Source organism: Sinocyclocheilus grahami, unplaced genomic scaffold (genome assembly GCF_001515645.1).
Source record: "Sinocyclocheilus grahami isolate Dianchi unplaced genomic scaffold, SAMN03320097.WGS_v1.1 scaffold83.1, whole genome shotgun sequence".
NCBI lineage: Eukaryota > Metazoa > Chordata > Actinopteri > Cypriniformes > Cyprinidae > Sinocyclocheilus > Sinocyclocheilus grahami.
The window spans coordinates 305,322-323,384 of record NW_015505262.1 but is presented as its reverse complement, the minus strand read 5'-3'; the positions used below and the strand labels follow the sequence as shown (position 1 = coordinate 323,384).

At 43.0% G+C, this 18,063-nt stretch overlaps 1 protein-coding gene across 1 annotated transcript in view; it reads right to left on the bottom strand.

The window, feature by feature from the left end:
* Positions 1–18,063, bottom strand: part of LOC107586544 (calmodulin-binding transcription activator 1-like) — a 491,571-nt gene that overhangs the window by 273,716 nt on the left and 199,792 nt on the right. The window contains exon 4 of the mRNA XM_016273968.1: positions 13,325–13,392. Coding sequence (XP_016129454.1) covers positions 13,325–13,392 — 68 coding nt within the window. The remainder of the gene's footprint in view (positions 1–13,324; positions 13,393–18,063) is intronic.

The following is an 18,063-nucleotide window of genomic DNA, read 5'->3' as shown; positions in this document are numbered from 1 at the left end:
TCTGGAAGGAAGTGTGTCAGAGCTCGAAACACGGCCAGCATTCCCCGGCAGTTGATGTGCCAAATGGCCTTCTGGCCTTCCCACAGACCCTGGGCAGAGCGGCCACTCATGACCGCTCCCCAGCCCGTGAGAGAGGCATCCGATTACGCGACTACGCGACGACAAGGAGCCCCTAACGTCGGGCCTTGAACCAGAAACCAACGTTTCTTCCACATGTCTAAGGCACGTAAGCATCGCCTCGTGACCTTGATCATGCAAAGCGGATTCCCCCTCAGGGAAAATCCTTTGGTTCTGAGCCACCACTGCAAGGGTCTCATGTACAGCAGGCCAACAGGTATCACGTTGGACGCCGCTGCCATCAGGCCCAATAGCCTCAGAAACTGTTTGACAGTGAGTGACTGGCCTTCTCTTACCCTCGTGACTGTTGTGAGGATTGACTCGATTCGAGCAGGAGACAGACGTGCCTGCATCGAGGTTGAGTCCCACACCACGCCTAAATAAGTGGTTCTCTGTAGTGGAGAAAGAACACTCTTCTTGGCATTTAGTCTTAACCCCAGCTCTCTCGTATGGGCGAGGACGACATCTCGATGCCGAGCCGCCATCTGCTCCGATTGAGCTAGTGTTAACCAATCGTCGATATAATTGAGTATGCGGATGCCCTGGAGTCGCAGTGGAGCCAGAGCAGCATCCACACACTTCGTGAAAGTGCGGGGTGAGAGTGACAGGCCGAAGGGAAGAACTCTATATTGGTATGCTTCGCCCCCGAAAGCAAACCTCAGGAACTTCCAGTGTTGAGGGAGGATGGAAACATGGAAATAAGCGTCTTTGAGATCTATCATAACAAACCAGTCCTCGGACTGGATCTGAGATACTATCTGCTATCTCACTCGAGGGGGCGAGCTCTCCAGTGCCGTACCGTCACCGGGCGGCAGCTGGGAATTTCACTCTCTGGAGCTCACTGAGCCCTGAAGCACCGAGGGTGGCAGCTACTAGCAACAGACGGACCCCATCCCGGCGTACCCTCTCCAGAACTCCCGGGAGCAGAGCGATCGGGGGAAAAGCGTACAGACAAAGCCTCGGCCATGTCTGCACCATGGCATCCAGCCCCAGTGGAGCTGGATGCGTGAGGGAGAACCAGAGTGGACAGTGTGTCGTTTCCTGCTACGCAAATAGATCCACTTCCGCCTGGCCAAATTCCCTCCAAATGAGCTCCACCACCTCGGGGTGGAGCCTCCATCCCCCGGGCCTCAGCCCCTGTCTCGACAGGATGTCTGCCACCTGATTTAGATACCCAGGGATATAAACTGCTCTTAGAGAGAGGAGCTTCCCCTGAGCCCACAGAAGGATCTGGCGTGCCAGCTTGTACAAGGGGCGCGAACGCAGACCCCCCAGCCGATTGATGTAGGAGACCACCAATGTGTTGTCTGTGCGGACAAGCACATGATGCCCCCTTAGGTCTAGAAGGAAGTGTGTCAGAGCTCGAAACACGGCCAGCATTTCCCGGCAGTTGATGTGCCAAAAGAGATGATGGCCTTCCCACAGACCCTGGGCAGAGCGGCCACTCATGACCGCTCCCCAGCCCGTGAGAGAGGCATCCGTCATTAGCATTACGCGACGACAAGGAGTCCCTAACATCGGGCCTTGAACCAGGAACCATCGTTTCTTCCACATGTCTAAGGCACGTAAGCATCGCCGCGTGACCTTGATCATGCGAAGTGGAAAATCCCTTGGTTCTGAGCCACCACTGCAAGGGTCTCATGTACAGCAGGTCAAAAGGTATCACATTGGAGGCCGCTGCCATCAGGCTCAACAGCCTCTGAAACTGTTTGACAGTGAGTGACTGGCCTTCTCTTACTCTCGTGACTGTCGTGAGGATTGACTCGATTCGAGCAGGAGACAGACGTGCCTGCATCAAGGTTGAGTCCCACACCCCGCCTAAATAAGTGGTTCTCTGTAGTGGAGAAAGAACACTCTTCTTGGCGTTTAGTCTTAACCCCAGCTCTCTCATATGGGCAAGGACGACATCTCGATGCTGAGCCGCCATCTGCTCCGACTGAGCTAGTATTAACCAATCGTCGATATAATTGAGTATGCGGATGCCCTGGAGTCGCAGTGGAGCCAGAGCAGCATCCACACACTTCGTGAAAGTGCGGGGTGAGAGTGACAGACCGAAGGGAAGAACTCGATATTGGTATGCTTCGCCCCCGAAAGCAAACCTCAGGAACTTCCAGTGTTGAGGGAGGATGGAAACATGGAAATAAGCGTCTTTGAGATCTATCATAACAAACCAGTCCTCGGACTGGATCTGAGATACTATCTGCTATCTCACTCGAGGGGGCGAGCTCTCCAGTGCCGTACCGTCACCGGGCGGCAGCTGGGAATTTCACTCTCTGGAGCTCACTGAGCCCTGAAGCACCGAGGGTGGCAGGGGTATCAGTGACTCTCCGTGAGGGCACTGAGGAGGATCGGGCACGGTATACTGAGGTGTTATCCTTTCCTCCCCAGGTGGTGCTGCCCGTCAGGGGCCTGACGATGTTGGCGTCAGGACCGTTTAGTTGAGGTCCTCTTCGACAAAACAACGGTCCGTAGATCTGTCTTCGGTCTAGAAGACCCCGACTGAGAGCGTCGGCCCGACCCCCGTTGCATATCGGACAGATTCAACCACAGATGCCGCTCCGTGGCCACCATTGCTGCCATTGAACAGCCGATAGCTCTGGCCGTTTCTTTGGTGGCTCGGAGGGACAAATCTGTGGCCCGACGCAGTTCAGCTACCACGTCGGATTCCCCCTCCTCCCTGTCATCCAGGTCCTTGAGCAGGTCAGCCTGGGACGCTTGTAACACCGCCATGGTGTGCAAGCACGCGCCAGCCTGACCTGCCGCCGTATAAGCTTTCCCAACCAGACTAGATGTTAGCTTAACAGGCCTGGTGGGAAGCTTCAGGGCCTTCAGGGACAATGCTGAGGATGGGGAGAGATAGCTCGCGAGCGTCTGCTCCACCACTGGCATCGCCCCATATCCCTTCTCATTCAGCCCCACGATATTGGAATAATTAGACACTGTGGGGCTATAGATATGGGAAGAATACGTTTTTTCCCACGATCTTGAAACCTCGGCATGGAGATCGGGAAAAAACGAAAGGCCCCGTCGTGAAGGCTGTGACCTCGCCCTCAGGAAACGCTCGTCTAATTTGCTTTTAGGACGAGCATCCTGATTTTCGGCTGGCTACTCGATATTTAATTTGGCTACAGAACGAGTCACAACCTCCACAAGCTCCTCATACGCGAGGGACTGCGGTGGCGAGTCCACAGTCTCCTCTGTCTCGACACTCATCACCTCTACCTCCTCAGAGGAAGATAGATGAACTGCCTGGCTCTCTCTCCGGGGGGAAGAAACCGCAGCGCGGGCTTCCGAACCCTGAGAGCCGCAGATCTAGCGGGTGAGGACCGAGAAAAGGACAAGCCCGCCTCGGATCCCTCCGCTAAATCCCCTAGCAATCCCCATGACAACAGTCTGCACTGTACCTCGGCAACAGCGGGACCACTGCCAGCAGGATCGCGAGCCTGGCTGCTCTCATCAAACACGGCCAGGCGAGAGCGGAGCGTGCGCAGCGAGAGCAGCTCGCAGTCATGACAATCAGCCCCCTCAAGAGCTGACCGTGCATGCTCCGCTCCCAAACAAACGACACACAAATCGTGTGTATCCCCCACCGCCAGATATCATGGGCAGGGAGGAACACAGCGTTTGTAATGCCGTTCGCTCGCCATAGACTTTTTCATGATTGTTTATATACTGTATATGCTTGTGCGGACGGACAACAGTAAATAGACAGACACATACACAGAAGAGCAGAAGCTGCTTTGCGCTCTGCCGGAAGCGCTTTTATACTTTCTGGTGCTTACGTCACCCCGCTCGTGACGTCTCGCTACTCCATTGGACTGATGTGACACGTGCTTCAGAATGCGGTCACACAGGGGCGTTCCCAAAGCGATCTCGATGCAGCTCGAGTTCCTGAAGGGGAACTAATCCTTTTCAGATAGGAATTCCTGTGATTATGGGACATTTTCTCTTTACCTTCATTGAACACTGTAACTAAAGTTACATTTTTTTTTCTGTTGCCTGATGCACCTTCATTATGGATTTCGGCCATTTTGCCAACTTTTTAGGTAAAATAACAGTTGGTGATTCAAGTACTGCTGGCATCCCATCTGAAGTAAAAAAAGAATTAAATCAAGAAAGAGTCGATCACATACTACTTATAACTGAAGAACCATTGTAAGGTACTGCAGTTTATGGCATTGATAATAATAATAATAATAATAATAATTAATGGCTGTGGAAAATCACAGGAATAAATTACATTTAAAAATATATTAAAATCAAAAAGTTATTTTAAATTGTCATAATTTTCTAAATCATTACCAAATCTCACCAAACACAAACTTTTGAAAGGTAGTGTATATAATATAAAAAATATTCTATATAAAGTATAAGTCTTGTTTATTTCACTGGGTTTCATGATGTATGCAACGAAAAAACACACACGCTAATCTTAATAATAATTACAGAGATCCCAATCCTGTTCGGACCAGCGTGTAAAATCAAAGGCGTTCTCTGTTAATAATTTAACTCAGCTGTTGTCCTGAAAACTAATCTTGTCCGTTTAGTGCTTAATATGACAGCTGAGGTTACTAGCATCTTCTTAAATTTGCATTAAAAGAACAGTTCGTCCAAAATTTAAATTCTGCCAGCATTTAATCTCCCTAATGTTTTTCCAGACCCATATAACTTTTATTTTTTCCCCTGGGACACAAAAGTAAATGGATAAACTACAGCAAAGGCAATGCCAGCAAATATTTAAAAGACGTACAGTAAGTCAAAAACTAAACCGAGCCGGATACAATAATGCCCATGAATATGTAGGCTAGTTTGTTTTATTCTAAGCTCCTCAAACAAAGATCTGATGCCATGACCCTGCAAATCCAGTGATTAATTCTTCCTCAAAAGCATTAACTGTATTCACCAGGTATCGCTTGTAAACAATATATTTCTAAGCGGACTGGTACCTTTGTCCTATTTTCAATCAAGGACTAAGGTGTGGGATGCAAATAATGAGAGAACAGTATTGCTGGATGCCTTCCAGAGACATATGATGTAAACGTGAGGTCAGCCAGCATAGTGTAAAAAGCTGAGTGAAGGACAGGTGCTTCAGGTTACCCTCAAAGATGAAAATGAACTAGATCTTAAAAGCAAGTTTGTCTATAAATCATCCAGGACCTCCAACTCACATTAGCTTGTGAACAAAGACACTTGAAGGGAGACAGCTGTCAAAGCTTGCTTGTGTTTACTTAGAACAAATTGAATGATCTCTACTGTGAATTGAAATAAGCATTAATAAATATCTGAACTAAAAAAGAAACAACTCTTTAAGATGTTTGTTGAGATTGTCCTCTTTTTACATTTTCACTGACACTCAGAATGCAAGTATTAGCATGTTCAATCTTCTGATGTTCAGTGCTAATAATCTTATTTCTCCAGTCTAGACTAAATAGTTTCTCATTAAATTAAGCGTGTATGTGATTTTGTGTGTACGTAAAAAGCAGCGAATCCCGTCTCTTTTTATGCAGTCAGCGCAGCGGGGCTTCTGCCGAGCTCACCAAAATCACAAGGCGGCTCCGGCTTTCATTAACACTTAATGCAGAGCTCTCCTTTTAATAGAAATGGAAAAGGAGGTGGCCGCTAATGTAAATTAAAGTGCGGTGCACTGGAGTTGTGGGACTTTGACAGGTATGGCCTGAATTAGCTGTAGTGTTGTTGCAGTGGCCAGTGTGCAAGCAGTCTTATTGATTTTAACCATTGTTGCACTTCCTGTCTGAAAGGGAATGCTCATTACAGGAACCAAATGCATCAATCACAGCACTCCGACCTTGGATGAAGACACAGTGCTGAAGCTAAGCAAACCATAATAATCATGACAAACTTCTTTTTATACACTACCGGTCGAAGGTTTGGAATACTGATATTGTTTTACATTTATAATTTATTCCTGTGATGGCAAAGCTGAATTTTCATCAGCCATAACTCAAATCTTCAATGTCACATGAGCCTTCAGAAATCATTCTACAGTAATATTGTCACATAGCTACTGTGAGGGAGCGCAGAGCGCAGAGAAAGTAACGAGGAGTACATCGACAGTGAGATTTTAATGACATCTAGGGAACCAGGGAAACCACACGTAGCAGGCGCGGCAGACACATACAGACATTCACAATACCGGCCGGACGCTGAAATGATAACATGGAACACTTTATATACAAATGACATGACGATGGGATGACGAGACACACCTGGAATCAAATTGGAAAAAATCAGGGAGCAGGAACAGGAAAACCAAATAAGGGCATGGAAACACAAGAGGGAAAACAAGGAACACATGCGGAGGAAAACAACAAAACGGGAACACAAGTCTGACAAATATTCTGTTTTGGTGCTTAAGAAACATTTCTAATCATTTATATATATACAGTATATATATATATATATATATATATATAAATAGTATATATCTAGATAAATCAGAGTTTATTCTCATGTTTGTACTGCATTTTCATCATACACTTGTCTTTTCTTTCAGTGTATTTGTTGTGGTTCTCTCTAGGGACTGATCTTTTGGTAATACGAATAGAATACTCCTTCTGTCTTATCACAAGCTTGGAGCAATTCTCACATGTTAGTATGTCTGTATGTACGTCTGTATGTACTGTACAGTATGTGTCTGAGTGTGTGTGCTTGTGTATGTGTGTGTTCAGAGCCCCAGGCTACGCCTCCATACATGCATGGCCTACTGCTTAGCTATTACACTCTCCATGGCCCATTGACCTCTGCCTCCCTTGTCTCTCCAGCCTGGCCTGTCCAGAGGCTGAGTCAGTTCCTGTAGCCTGGCGCCTCAGCGCTGTTGGCTTCCACCGGGAAGGAGGAGGAGCAAATGACATACTGCAAGAAAATTACTTAACCACATACCCCTTCTCATAACCCTTGAACCTTGACCTCTACTCTGTCTTGAGTAAAGTCAAAGCACTGCTGTCACTTGCCTCTCTCTTTCTGCCTCTGCCTTTCTTTTAAAAATATCCATGCTAAATAAGAAACACCACTGAATGCTTGAATGACTGAATGCTTCTCACAGAATTCTAAGAACCCTAAACTAAGCAAAACTTAAAAGACCACATTAAATAGTTCAACATGCAGTTTCTTTTTTGCGTTTACTGAAGGGTCAAGAATTGCTGGTTAGCATGGCTCTGTTTATACTAAGGTAGATTCTTCAATTACATCTGGTTCTAAAAACATCTTTCTCCTTTGATAGGCATTCAAAATAAGCTAAGCTAATGGATAGTTTTCTCAAGGTATTAGTGTATAGATCACTCAAAGTGGTTTGCTACAGTACTTGCTATTGCTTGTAGGCTGTGTTATTATTGTACAAAACTAAATTGTAATTATGTAAATTGACATAAATTTTTTTTAAATTGAAATAAAATGTAACTGGGGAACTAAACTTAAACTAAACTACAATAGATTTTATATATCACTCCAAAACAAACCAAAAATACATTTTAGTTTTAAGTATATAATCAACCTTCATTAAACATTTTTTAAACGTAGCAATGGGTGCATTATTTCTGTCACCCCTAGAGTACTTAAACTAAAATAAAAACAATAATAAATTATACAACTTTCCCGCAAGCGGTTCTATGGGCTGCCGTAGACTTGCGGTGGAAGAAGAAGAAGAAGAGGAAGAATAATAATACACCAAGGAATACAATAGGTGACTACGCACCTTCGGTGCTTGTCCCCTAAAAATAAACCAACAATAACCCTGCAATTAAAAGGGGCAATCTCATTCTAAAAAAAATATTGGATAAAAACACCCATGCATGTGAGATGACTCATCATTTTTTGATGCATTTTAAAAGTGTATTTGGTAAAAGTCCTATTTTTTTCTTAAAAAGTTCTTTCAAAAGTGCATTAGATGGCTTTAAAGTTGCAAGACAGACTACAAGAAACAAAACTCTCATTTTGATTTTATTTATTTTTGAGTCCTTAAAGGATCACTGTCTGGTCACCATTCTGGATCCAAAAAGCCCTGAGCGTGTGCTGTAACAGTGATAATACACATTACTGAGCGCAGAGCCTGTAATGAGTGAACGCAGAGAAGTACACTTTATTCATTTTTTTGTGCTGGAGATAAAAAGCCGACGGGGTGCTCTTCAACTCATCTCTAGCAATTACACAAGGAAATGTCGTATAATTGGCTTTTGCTTTATGTCCAGCCATTATCAATGTCCCTTACAGGCAGAGAGAAAAATTGGGAGGAATTTGGAGTACTCAAAGTTTATGTGCACATGAATTAGGATTGTTAATAGAGATGTGCAAACCTACATCTTTTCAAAATCAAGTATACTGTAGTTTGTTGCCTGACTAAGACTTTTTCTTATAGACACCGTGTATAATTAGGCTGGATTTGGGGTCATCTGACCTCGATCGTCCGATGTTCTTGCCTTTTTGTATGGACAGTTTTTTAAGTTCCCCTTCAGGAACTCGAGCTGCGTCGAGATTCGCTTTGGGAACGCCACTGCATGACCGCGTTCTGAAGCGCGTGTAAAATCAGTCCAATGGAGCAGCGAGACGTCATGAGCAGGGTGACGTGAGCTCCAGGAAGTATAAAAGCGCATCCGGCAGAGCGCAAGTTAGCTTCTGCTCTTCAGTAGAGCTCTGTGTATGTGTCAGTCTATTTACTGTTGTCTGTCAGTCAACAAGCATTCAAAAGAATATGTCAAAGTCTAAGCAAAAATCTATGGCGAGCGAACGGCATTTCGGCATTACAGACGTTGTGTTCCTCCCTGCCTACGCTATCTGGCAGCGGGGGACACACACAATCTGTGTGTTGTTTGTTTAGGAGCGGAGCATGCACGGTCAGCTTTCGAGGGAGCTGATTGTCATCACTGCGAGTTACTCTCACTGTGTATGGTCTGCTCTCGCCTTACATCTCGTATTACATCAACGATTGGTTGATACTAGCTCGATCGGAGCAGATGGCGGCTCGGCATCGAGATGCTAAGAGCAGTCAACATCCCTGGGTATCTCAATCAGGGAGCAGACATCCTGTCGAGACAGGGGCTGAGGCCTGGGGGCTGGAGACTCCACCACGAGGTGGTGGAGCTCCTCTGGAGGGAATTTGCCCAGGCGGAAGTGGATCTATTTGCATCACAGGAAACGACACACTGCCCGCTCTGGTTCTCCCTCACGCATCCAGCTCCACTGGGGCTGGATGCCATGGTACAGACATGGCCGACGCTTCGTCTGTACGCTTTTCCCCCGATCGCTCTGCTCCCGAGAGTTCCGGAGAGAGTACGCCGGGATGGGGTCCATCTGTTGCTAGTAGCCCCGTTCTGGCCGGCCCAAGTATGGTTCTCGGACCTGGTGTCCCTCCTCGACGGCTCTCCGCTGGAGATTCCGATCAGGAGGGACCTCCTCTCTCAGGCGGGGGGCACCTTTCTTCACCCCCGCCCGGAGTTATGGAAGTTGTGGACATGGCCCCTGAGGGGGCACAGCTCCTAGCATCTGGTCTCTCAACTGAGGTTGTTGAGACTATACTCCAGTCCAGAGCTCCCGCCACTAGGAAACAGTATGCCTTAAAGTGGAAGCTTTTCACTTCATGGTGCGGACAGCGACTGCAAGACTCAGTCAACTGCCCAATTGGTACAGTTCTGGAGTTTCGGCAGGAGCGATTCTCCGCAGGGTTATCTCCCTCCACTCCGAAGGCATACGTGGCGGCCTTAGCTGCTAACCCTTCTGGGTGGTCAATCATTGGGAAGACACCCACTTATCACTCGTTTCCTCCGTGGCACCCTGAGGCTGAGGCCGGTACAGCGCATTAAGGTGCCCTCATGGGACCTGGCTGTGGTTCTGGAGGGCTTATGCAATGTCCCCTTTGAACCCATAGAAGAAGTTTCAGTCAAGTGGCTCCCGCTCAAGACTATCTTTCTCCTCGCTATTTCCTCACTTAAAAGGATCAGGGATCTGCAGGCACTTTCTGTTTCGTGCCTGGAATTTGCTCCAGGCATGGTTAGGGCATTCCTTTACCCGAGGGTCGGGTCCCTAAGGTGCCCACTTCTTCGCCAGGGCCAATAATACTTCAGGCATTCTGTCCTCCTTCCAGGAAGTAGGCCAAGAAAGGCTTAATCTGCTCTGTCCAGTTAGAACACTGGACGCTTACGCACACAGAGCTGCCCCGTGGCGTAAGGCAGATCAGCTGTTTGTTTGCTTTGGTCCGCCAAAGAAAGGATCTCCGGCTACCAAGCAGACTATGAGTAGGAGGACATTTGTGCTGCGGCGGGCTAGTCCTCTCCGCACACTTGTGTCCGCTTCTATAACCTAGACCTGGCATCTACCCAACTCCCTGCATCCCTCCAGGTGCTACTTCATCGAAGCTAACTTGCGCTCTGCCGGATGCGCTTTTATACTTCCTGGCGCTCACGTCACCCCGCTCGTGACGTCTCGCTGCTCCATTGAACTGATTTTACATGTGCTTCAGAACACGGTCACGCAGGGGCGTTTCCAAAGCGAATCTCGACACAGCGTCTCGTTCCCTCGGGGAACCATGGTTACATACGTAACCTAGAGACGTTTACACTCAGTATTAAAAATGCAGCGACCATGACAAACTGCTAAAAACAACAATGCAAAATGCGATACAATAATCAAAGACCAAGCAATGGCCATTTGATTGTCTATAACAAAGTAAATGTGGACAAATTTAAAACTTTGATGGAGTTATTACATGCAAACATCACCATGATAGATTAGTCAACCTCACAAATTGACTAGTAGGTTGTGGTATATATATATATATATATATATATATAGAGAGAGAGAGAGAGAGAGAGAGAGAGAGAGAGAGATGACACTGTGTTTAATACACTATGAACAAGTGTGAACGATGCGATCCCTCGTCAGCTTCGGTTTTACTCTGTGCCGATGGCACCCAGCACTTCCTATGTGCAGACTGGATGAAAGCATGAGAATGAGTAGTTTCCAGTGTCTGGCACTGAGGAGAAGGGACACTGAGCTGTCTAATAGTATAAGATCGGCTCTCTCTAATTGGGAGAGAAGTGGGACTTCCTTCTGGAAGCAGGCTGGAGATGGAGAAAGCACTGCTCTGTTTCGACAAACTGGATAGAACAGGAGGCTGGAGGGCTTAACCTAAGGCTAGGAAAAACAGACTGAAGAAACACACAAACTTAAACCCGGGCACATACACACACTGATACACAGTGTGCATGCCCACACTATAAGCTTCTTAAAATATTACACCATAAGAGACTTGACATTGTGAATTGGAGGATAAATTAAATGTAGTTTTTCCCAAAAATCTCCCCCACCTTCAAGTAACATTCCTACTCTTATCTCTTTTTAATGATTGGTTGCATCTACTGTACTGTCTGCAGAGTGAGTTTTACTCTCGGTGATAGAAGACACTCTTATACTCTGTCCTAACCAGGTGGGATACAACAAATTTCCAGAGAACTGTTTTTTTTTTTCCCTGTTTGCACTGAGATTACCATGGACAGGGCTACATGGACCAGCTGGCAAAATGTTGACAAAATGTTGCATATTAATTATCATAGACATATTATTATTATTATTATTTAATTTGATGTATGTATGTATGTATGTATTTATTTATTATTATTATTTTTGCACTGTGCCAATTTTTTACATATTTGACCCAAAGACTCATCAGTGTAAAGTGTCCAAATGTTTTTCAGAGTAAAGTATTTAAAAAAAAATAATTCTCATTAGATTATGTAATTATCGAAAAGATAATTACTGGAGGTATTTAAAAATATCAACAAATGAATGCTACTGTCACGAATCCGGTCTATAAACTTCCATTCACTTACCACCAGAGGTCACCCGCTCACTACATTGACTCTAACACTACACAGACTGTTACACATCACCCTGGACTACATTTCCCATGCTCCATTGCACTAATTGCAATCTCACCTGAAACCAATCACACACAGCTGCTACCAATAACACACAATATTTAAATCAGTCTCACACCACTATTCAAGGCCGAGTATTGTTTAGGCTATTTATCACTCACCTAGCGATAGCTACTCTACGGAGCCATTTCTAGTTTTTATAGTTTAGTCTTAGTCTTAGTCTTGCCTTGCCTTGCCTGTTTTCTCGTGTTCTGATTCCTGCCTGTGTTTCTCGGATTGCCCTTTTGTCTCGCCGTTCGGACTCTGTTTGCTCCTGCCTGGACTATTGCTCGTGTTATTGGATTGCCCCTCTTGTCAAGCCCTCTGGATAACGTTTGCTGTCGACTGACTCACACCCGTTTTGAACTACTCTTCGTCTTGCCCTCATATACCTGTTTGCCATTGTCTGAACCTTGCCTGTTTTATGACCACGCCTTTTAAATAAAAGCTTTGCAGATGGATCCGCACGTCTCTTGTCTCGGTTACAACTACCATGATGTAAAAATACTTCTACAATTATAGAACTAAAATACTATAAATACAAAATTTGTTGTTTTCACATTACAGTAATGAGAATTTCTTTAAGCAAAATTTATTTATTTATTTTGATTCTACGGTGTAATACATATGTTCTTCACAGATATGTTCTTCACAGGTTTTATTATTCATGAAGTAGTTTTAAAGTTTAAAGCAGAATTAAAGTGACAGATCCCGGCCAGCATAGCAGTGCAGTGGCAATCTCTGTCCCTGCCTAACTCTGAGCCGTCCCCATCAGCAGCATCATTGATGCTGGATAAGTGCCACTCCATTACACCTCAAATCCACCACTGCTGGCCTGGCTTACAGCCAATCAAGAGTATAGTCAGTCTACACAAATCCTACTCCTATTCCTGAGCAGCTAGACAGCTTTCAGCTCACACCTTCATTTATTAGAGGACGTTTAATTTGCTGTTAGATATGAACACATTACCATCGCACTGAAAGAAGAAATGAGAGCAGAGCATTGAGCTAAGGGCTCTGCTAATAGGCTATTTGCAGTTATTAGTTCACATTAATAATCTATTACCTGTCAGGCTAGCTCCTAAAAGAAGTAAACCTTCTGAAACTGCCATCAATGTCCACCAATATCAAACACCCAGCTTTTAAGATAGCAGAGATCCTCAAGTGGATTGCCGGGGGAGTCTCCAGCTAATGGCTTCATTTGAGCATCACGGCGATAAAACCTGGAATTCTGGGGGGAAAGAGATTTCTGATGGTCAGGTGATATAGATAGGTATTCTTACCTTGTTTTAGGGGATGTTGTCAACCATTCCTCGTGCTTTTCAAATGTTATCAAGTATGCTGCAATTTCCTGTCAAACAGAAGACAGAAAGAGAGGTAGGCGTTAGTTACAGAATATCAACAGCTTTTTAACACGTGCACATTAATAAACTGAAATGAATGGATTGTAAAGCGCACTCAGAAATAAACATGCATTAAAATAAGCATTAAAAATTGATAGAACAACCATTTAAAATGTATACGGCAATGTTGCATTCAAAACCAACTCGCAAGCTCGTGAACAGCACTGTGGAAATTGCTTTCAGCAGATTTTGTGGACATAGTTGCTCCCTCATTGTGTGAAGCTCACATTATATTATATGAAGACGTGAATGACATGAAAACCTCCTTTACACTGGCTCTTTGATTGCTGTAACAAAAGATAAATTATTTCTTGGGATGCACAACAAGCATGACAGTAGATGATGCAATTTCTGGTACCATGTTAACCCAGTCATCACTGTCACCCAACAAAAGAGACAAGTGGATGAGTAAAACGTAATACCCATCATTCCTTCACAAAGTTAATCATGGGAAATGAAAGCAGACCGGGTATTGACAAGCAACCTCATGATTACCTGTGATAGCCAGCCATTCATTTCACACTGAGGGCATTTGTCATACAAAGACAGCAGGAAATGTGGAGGGACACAAACAATGTTATCAAACAGGAGTCCAATTATTTCCTGAACTTAACGCATTATACTGAAATGGAATAAACAGCTTTAAGATTTATAAAGACTTGCCACAACATTGCTGACAGAGAGTTCAAGAGCATTTCTGCTGAAGTGATGAGCAATGTTTTCTTGAAACTTTACTATTTATGTATAAGTTTCTGGCAGATTTAATTTAATGTTACATGCAGCTCCAAAAGATTAATCACAGGTACATAACAGCATAAAAGTTATCTACTTTGATTTCATTACAAGTTTTACAATTCAAAAGGCTTTTCATTGAAATCACTTAAATAGTGGTTCACCAAAAAAAAGTCAGTCAATAAGCTTACTTTCTAGAACATTACATCAAGCAGTCTACATAATGTAAACCCATCACACTACAATCAATTTCAATATTCTGAGCTTGACAAGATTTTATTTACTTACCAAATTAAACACTGTAAGCCTATCAATAATAGTCCAAATTCTACTCGAGTTACAACAACCAATGGTATTCGGTTGCCCTTAGGAGGTGTAATATATATAGTATTTATAGTCAGTAACTCCAAGCTTTAATCCTGTCACAGTTGGCAGTAGAGACATCCCTCAAGGTACCAGGGTGCCAGACTGGCAGTGCCCACACAGAGAATGCAAGAGTTGGCTATGGCCTGCAGGTGCTGTCTGAGAGATAGTGCTGTTCTGATTAACGTTCTGCCCTCCCGTCATCAGGGCCAGAGGGAAAGAGACAAGGACGAGAGGAAGAGGCTGTGGAATATGACCATAGAGAAGAGGAAGAGAACCTCTCCATAATGAGAAAAAATTCAAACAAAAAAAACACTTGCCTGGCTTGCCAAACTGAAAATGCTACAGATGAGTTACTATATTTTATTTTTCATAAGTTGTAAGCAGGATCTCCACAATTATCACCAATTTTTGCAGTAACTACACTTGCACTTAACTCGTTTTGCTAATTAAAAAAGAGAAAACTTTATCTTACTAAACACTTAATTAAAACAGTTAATGTCTGCAGTTAAGATAATAAAATAAGTCTTTGGTGCATGCTGCTAATTTATCGCGCTGCTTGTGAGTAATGTTTGTTTTACAATCCAGAAAGATAGCTGGGGGCAAAACTACTTCATTGACCTTGAGGCCCATTTGAGATTCTTCTTCTTTATCATTTTCCCATTAAGAGTCAACATGCCGACCTCAGAGCTGGGGGGATGAGCCGAGAGGCCCGGTCAAGTAAATAAAAGGCAAATGTCTGCATCCCCCACCCACTCCCCGAACAGATGTCGAGGATTATTCCAACCCCCAATCAGCCATAAAGGTGTAATAACCTTACAGCAAAAAAAGAAAAAAGAAAGAGAGAAAAACAAACAAAAACAAGCGAAGAGCCATTAAACAGCAGCAAGGGACAAAGTTTGTGCTGTGTTGTAATGAGCTGCTAGTGGTTGAACCATTTGGTGCAGTTGTCAAGATGGTGTATCAAAGTCTGGCCAGCAGCTGTCAATCAGCTACTGGCTCGATGGTCAATCCCTGAAGTGCTATTTAAAACTTGGGTCAGTGATATATGAGTGTTCATGATAAAGAAAATAATAAATAAAAAAAATTTACTCTTTGTATTCCTGTTGGTTTCATACGGTTTTGAAAAAAAATAAAAAATTTAAATTTTCCAATATGTTCAACATATTTTATATATACACATATATATATTTTGAAAATATTGGAAAACTTACAGTATTTACTTACCACCAGGCCATCCGAGACAAATATTATTTTTTTCAGCTGAAGAAAAATTAAGGTTTTGGAGGAAAATATTTCAGGAATTTTCTCCATCAAATGCAAGTAAACAAGGCTCACTGTAGACCATTGACAGTCCAAAATCTATATTTAGGGATTCCAGCCAACAAATATGATTCTTCTCCAGTGAAACGATTAGCCGTCTTTAGAACTTCTCGTGTGAAGTATGCACGTTGTAGGTCAGGTGTGAAGAACCACCCCATTGTTTACAAGCGGAACAGATTATAATGTTAAATTAGAATTAAATTAAAATAGAAGAGATAAGTGTCTGTGACCCATTAAAACAGACATAAAATTTTTTTTGTTTAGTTTTATGTTAGTTTTATATAGTTTACATCACACTGGTCACTTTATACACTAATATAAACTCACACTTATTCATGTTACATGCACTAGCACTTGTAACTTCATAATATGTATTTGTGGTTATTCGTATGTCTCTGGCTGCTAGAGGATTCACAGAGTAAGAATTCCATTGTATAGTGTAACTGTGTTTCCTGTACATATGACAATAAACTCTTTATTGATTGATTTAGTTCTACGGTGAACCCTGTTCACTTGCATTAACCTCCTGGGGTCGACGGTGGCGCCGGCGCCACCACGTGCATGTTTTACTGATAAGAGCAAAAAGAACTTAAAATGCTCGTTCATTTTTGTTTGTACACATAAGCGTAATACACCATTCGAATCTGTAAAGGGTTTACTTTTATTTGTGTACACTCACAATATCAACAAAACATTGTGCTTTTGCAAAATAAAGAAAATATAAAGGGTGTGCTTTTAGCCGTCTCATTCTCCGCGCATATCTGTTTGAAACGCGTCACTAAAATGAACTGAAACTCAGCGAATATTTGACACACACACATGAGAGACATATCTATAGAAAGCGTAACATGTCTACTTTTATTAAAAATAACAAATATTTTTATAACAAATATTATGTGACAAAGTAATCAGTATGAAACCAACGAGATGTCAAGTCTTGGCCGTCGCCCTCATTATCGCTAATGTGACCACGCCCAACATATTATAATGTTAATATGTTGAATGTTTTATACTCGGTCATTGGCGTTTGTGATCGTCTGATGTGTAAAAGTATCAAGTAAGCTGTAAATAAGTGATGCATCGACAGACATATACGCGCGTCCTTTCTTATCAGTGATGCAATTTATTTATCAGCTATGCATCTTCTGGTAATTTCTAACAACTATTTTAATTTTCGTTTAGGACTGTGGCTGCATCATTCGCATAATTACACAAGAAAGGCACACGTGTCGTTCAGTTTTGAGTTCGCTGGAAAATCATACTGAGTAAGTGCACAGTATAGTAATTGTACTTTTATTATGCCTAGACCATACGGTCATATTATTTGTGGTTGACAGAATGCCAATAACAAAGAAACTTCCTTTTAACACTGTTTTCTGTGTGAATCACAGCATTATTCATGATCATTCATGCCTACTCGCATACACCTTTTCTGCACAAAAAGTGCCTAAGAAAATTTAAATCAATATATTGTTTTCTGTGAATGAGTAAGATGATTTTCACATAATATTGAAGCAAAAACTCTAGACTTCAAGATCCAGTTCTCAAAAGTCTTGTGATCAAATGTTCTGTATGTGTTTTATGGCCTTATTTCAGTGACTTTAAAATTGTAGTTTTTCACTAAGCACGCATAAACGTTGTTTTCTCAAAAACACAATCACGTACATACATGCTGCTCACATATTATTGTAGCCCAGTTTGTGCTGATTACAGTGTTATTAAACTTTAGACATTCAAATGTTTGTAAGCAACTGAAAAAAACACAAATGTCAGGGCATGTCAAAACTTTTCCAGGCCCCAAAACACCCTCGGACCCCAGTTAAATGGAGAAAAAACCTGAAATGTTTTCCTCCAAAACCTTAAATTCTCTTCGACTGAAGAAAGAAAGCCATATACATCTTGGATGGCCTCGGGGTAAGTAAATAATCAGGAAATATTCATTTTTGGGCAAACTATTTCTTTAAATCTCATGTGGTGTGGTGACATGATATTTATGTAATATAAAAAATGTATATATATATATATATATATATACACATATACAGGTGCATCTCAGTAAATTAGAATGTCATGGAAAAGTTCATTTATTTCAGTAATTCAACTCAAACTCGTGTATTAAGTAAATGCAATGCACACAGACTGAAGTAGTTCAAGTCTTTGGTTCTTTTAATTGTGATGATTTTGGCTCACATTTAACAAAA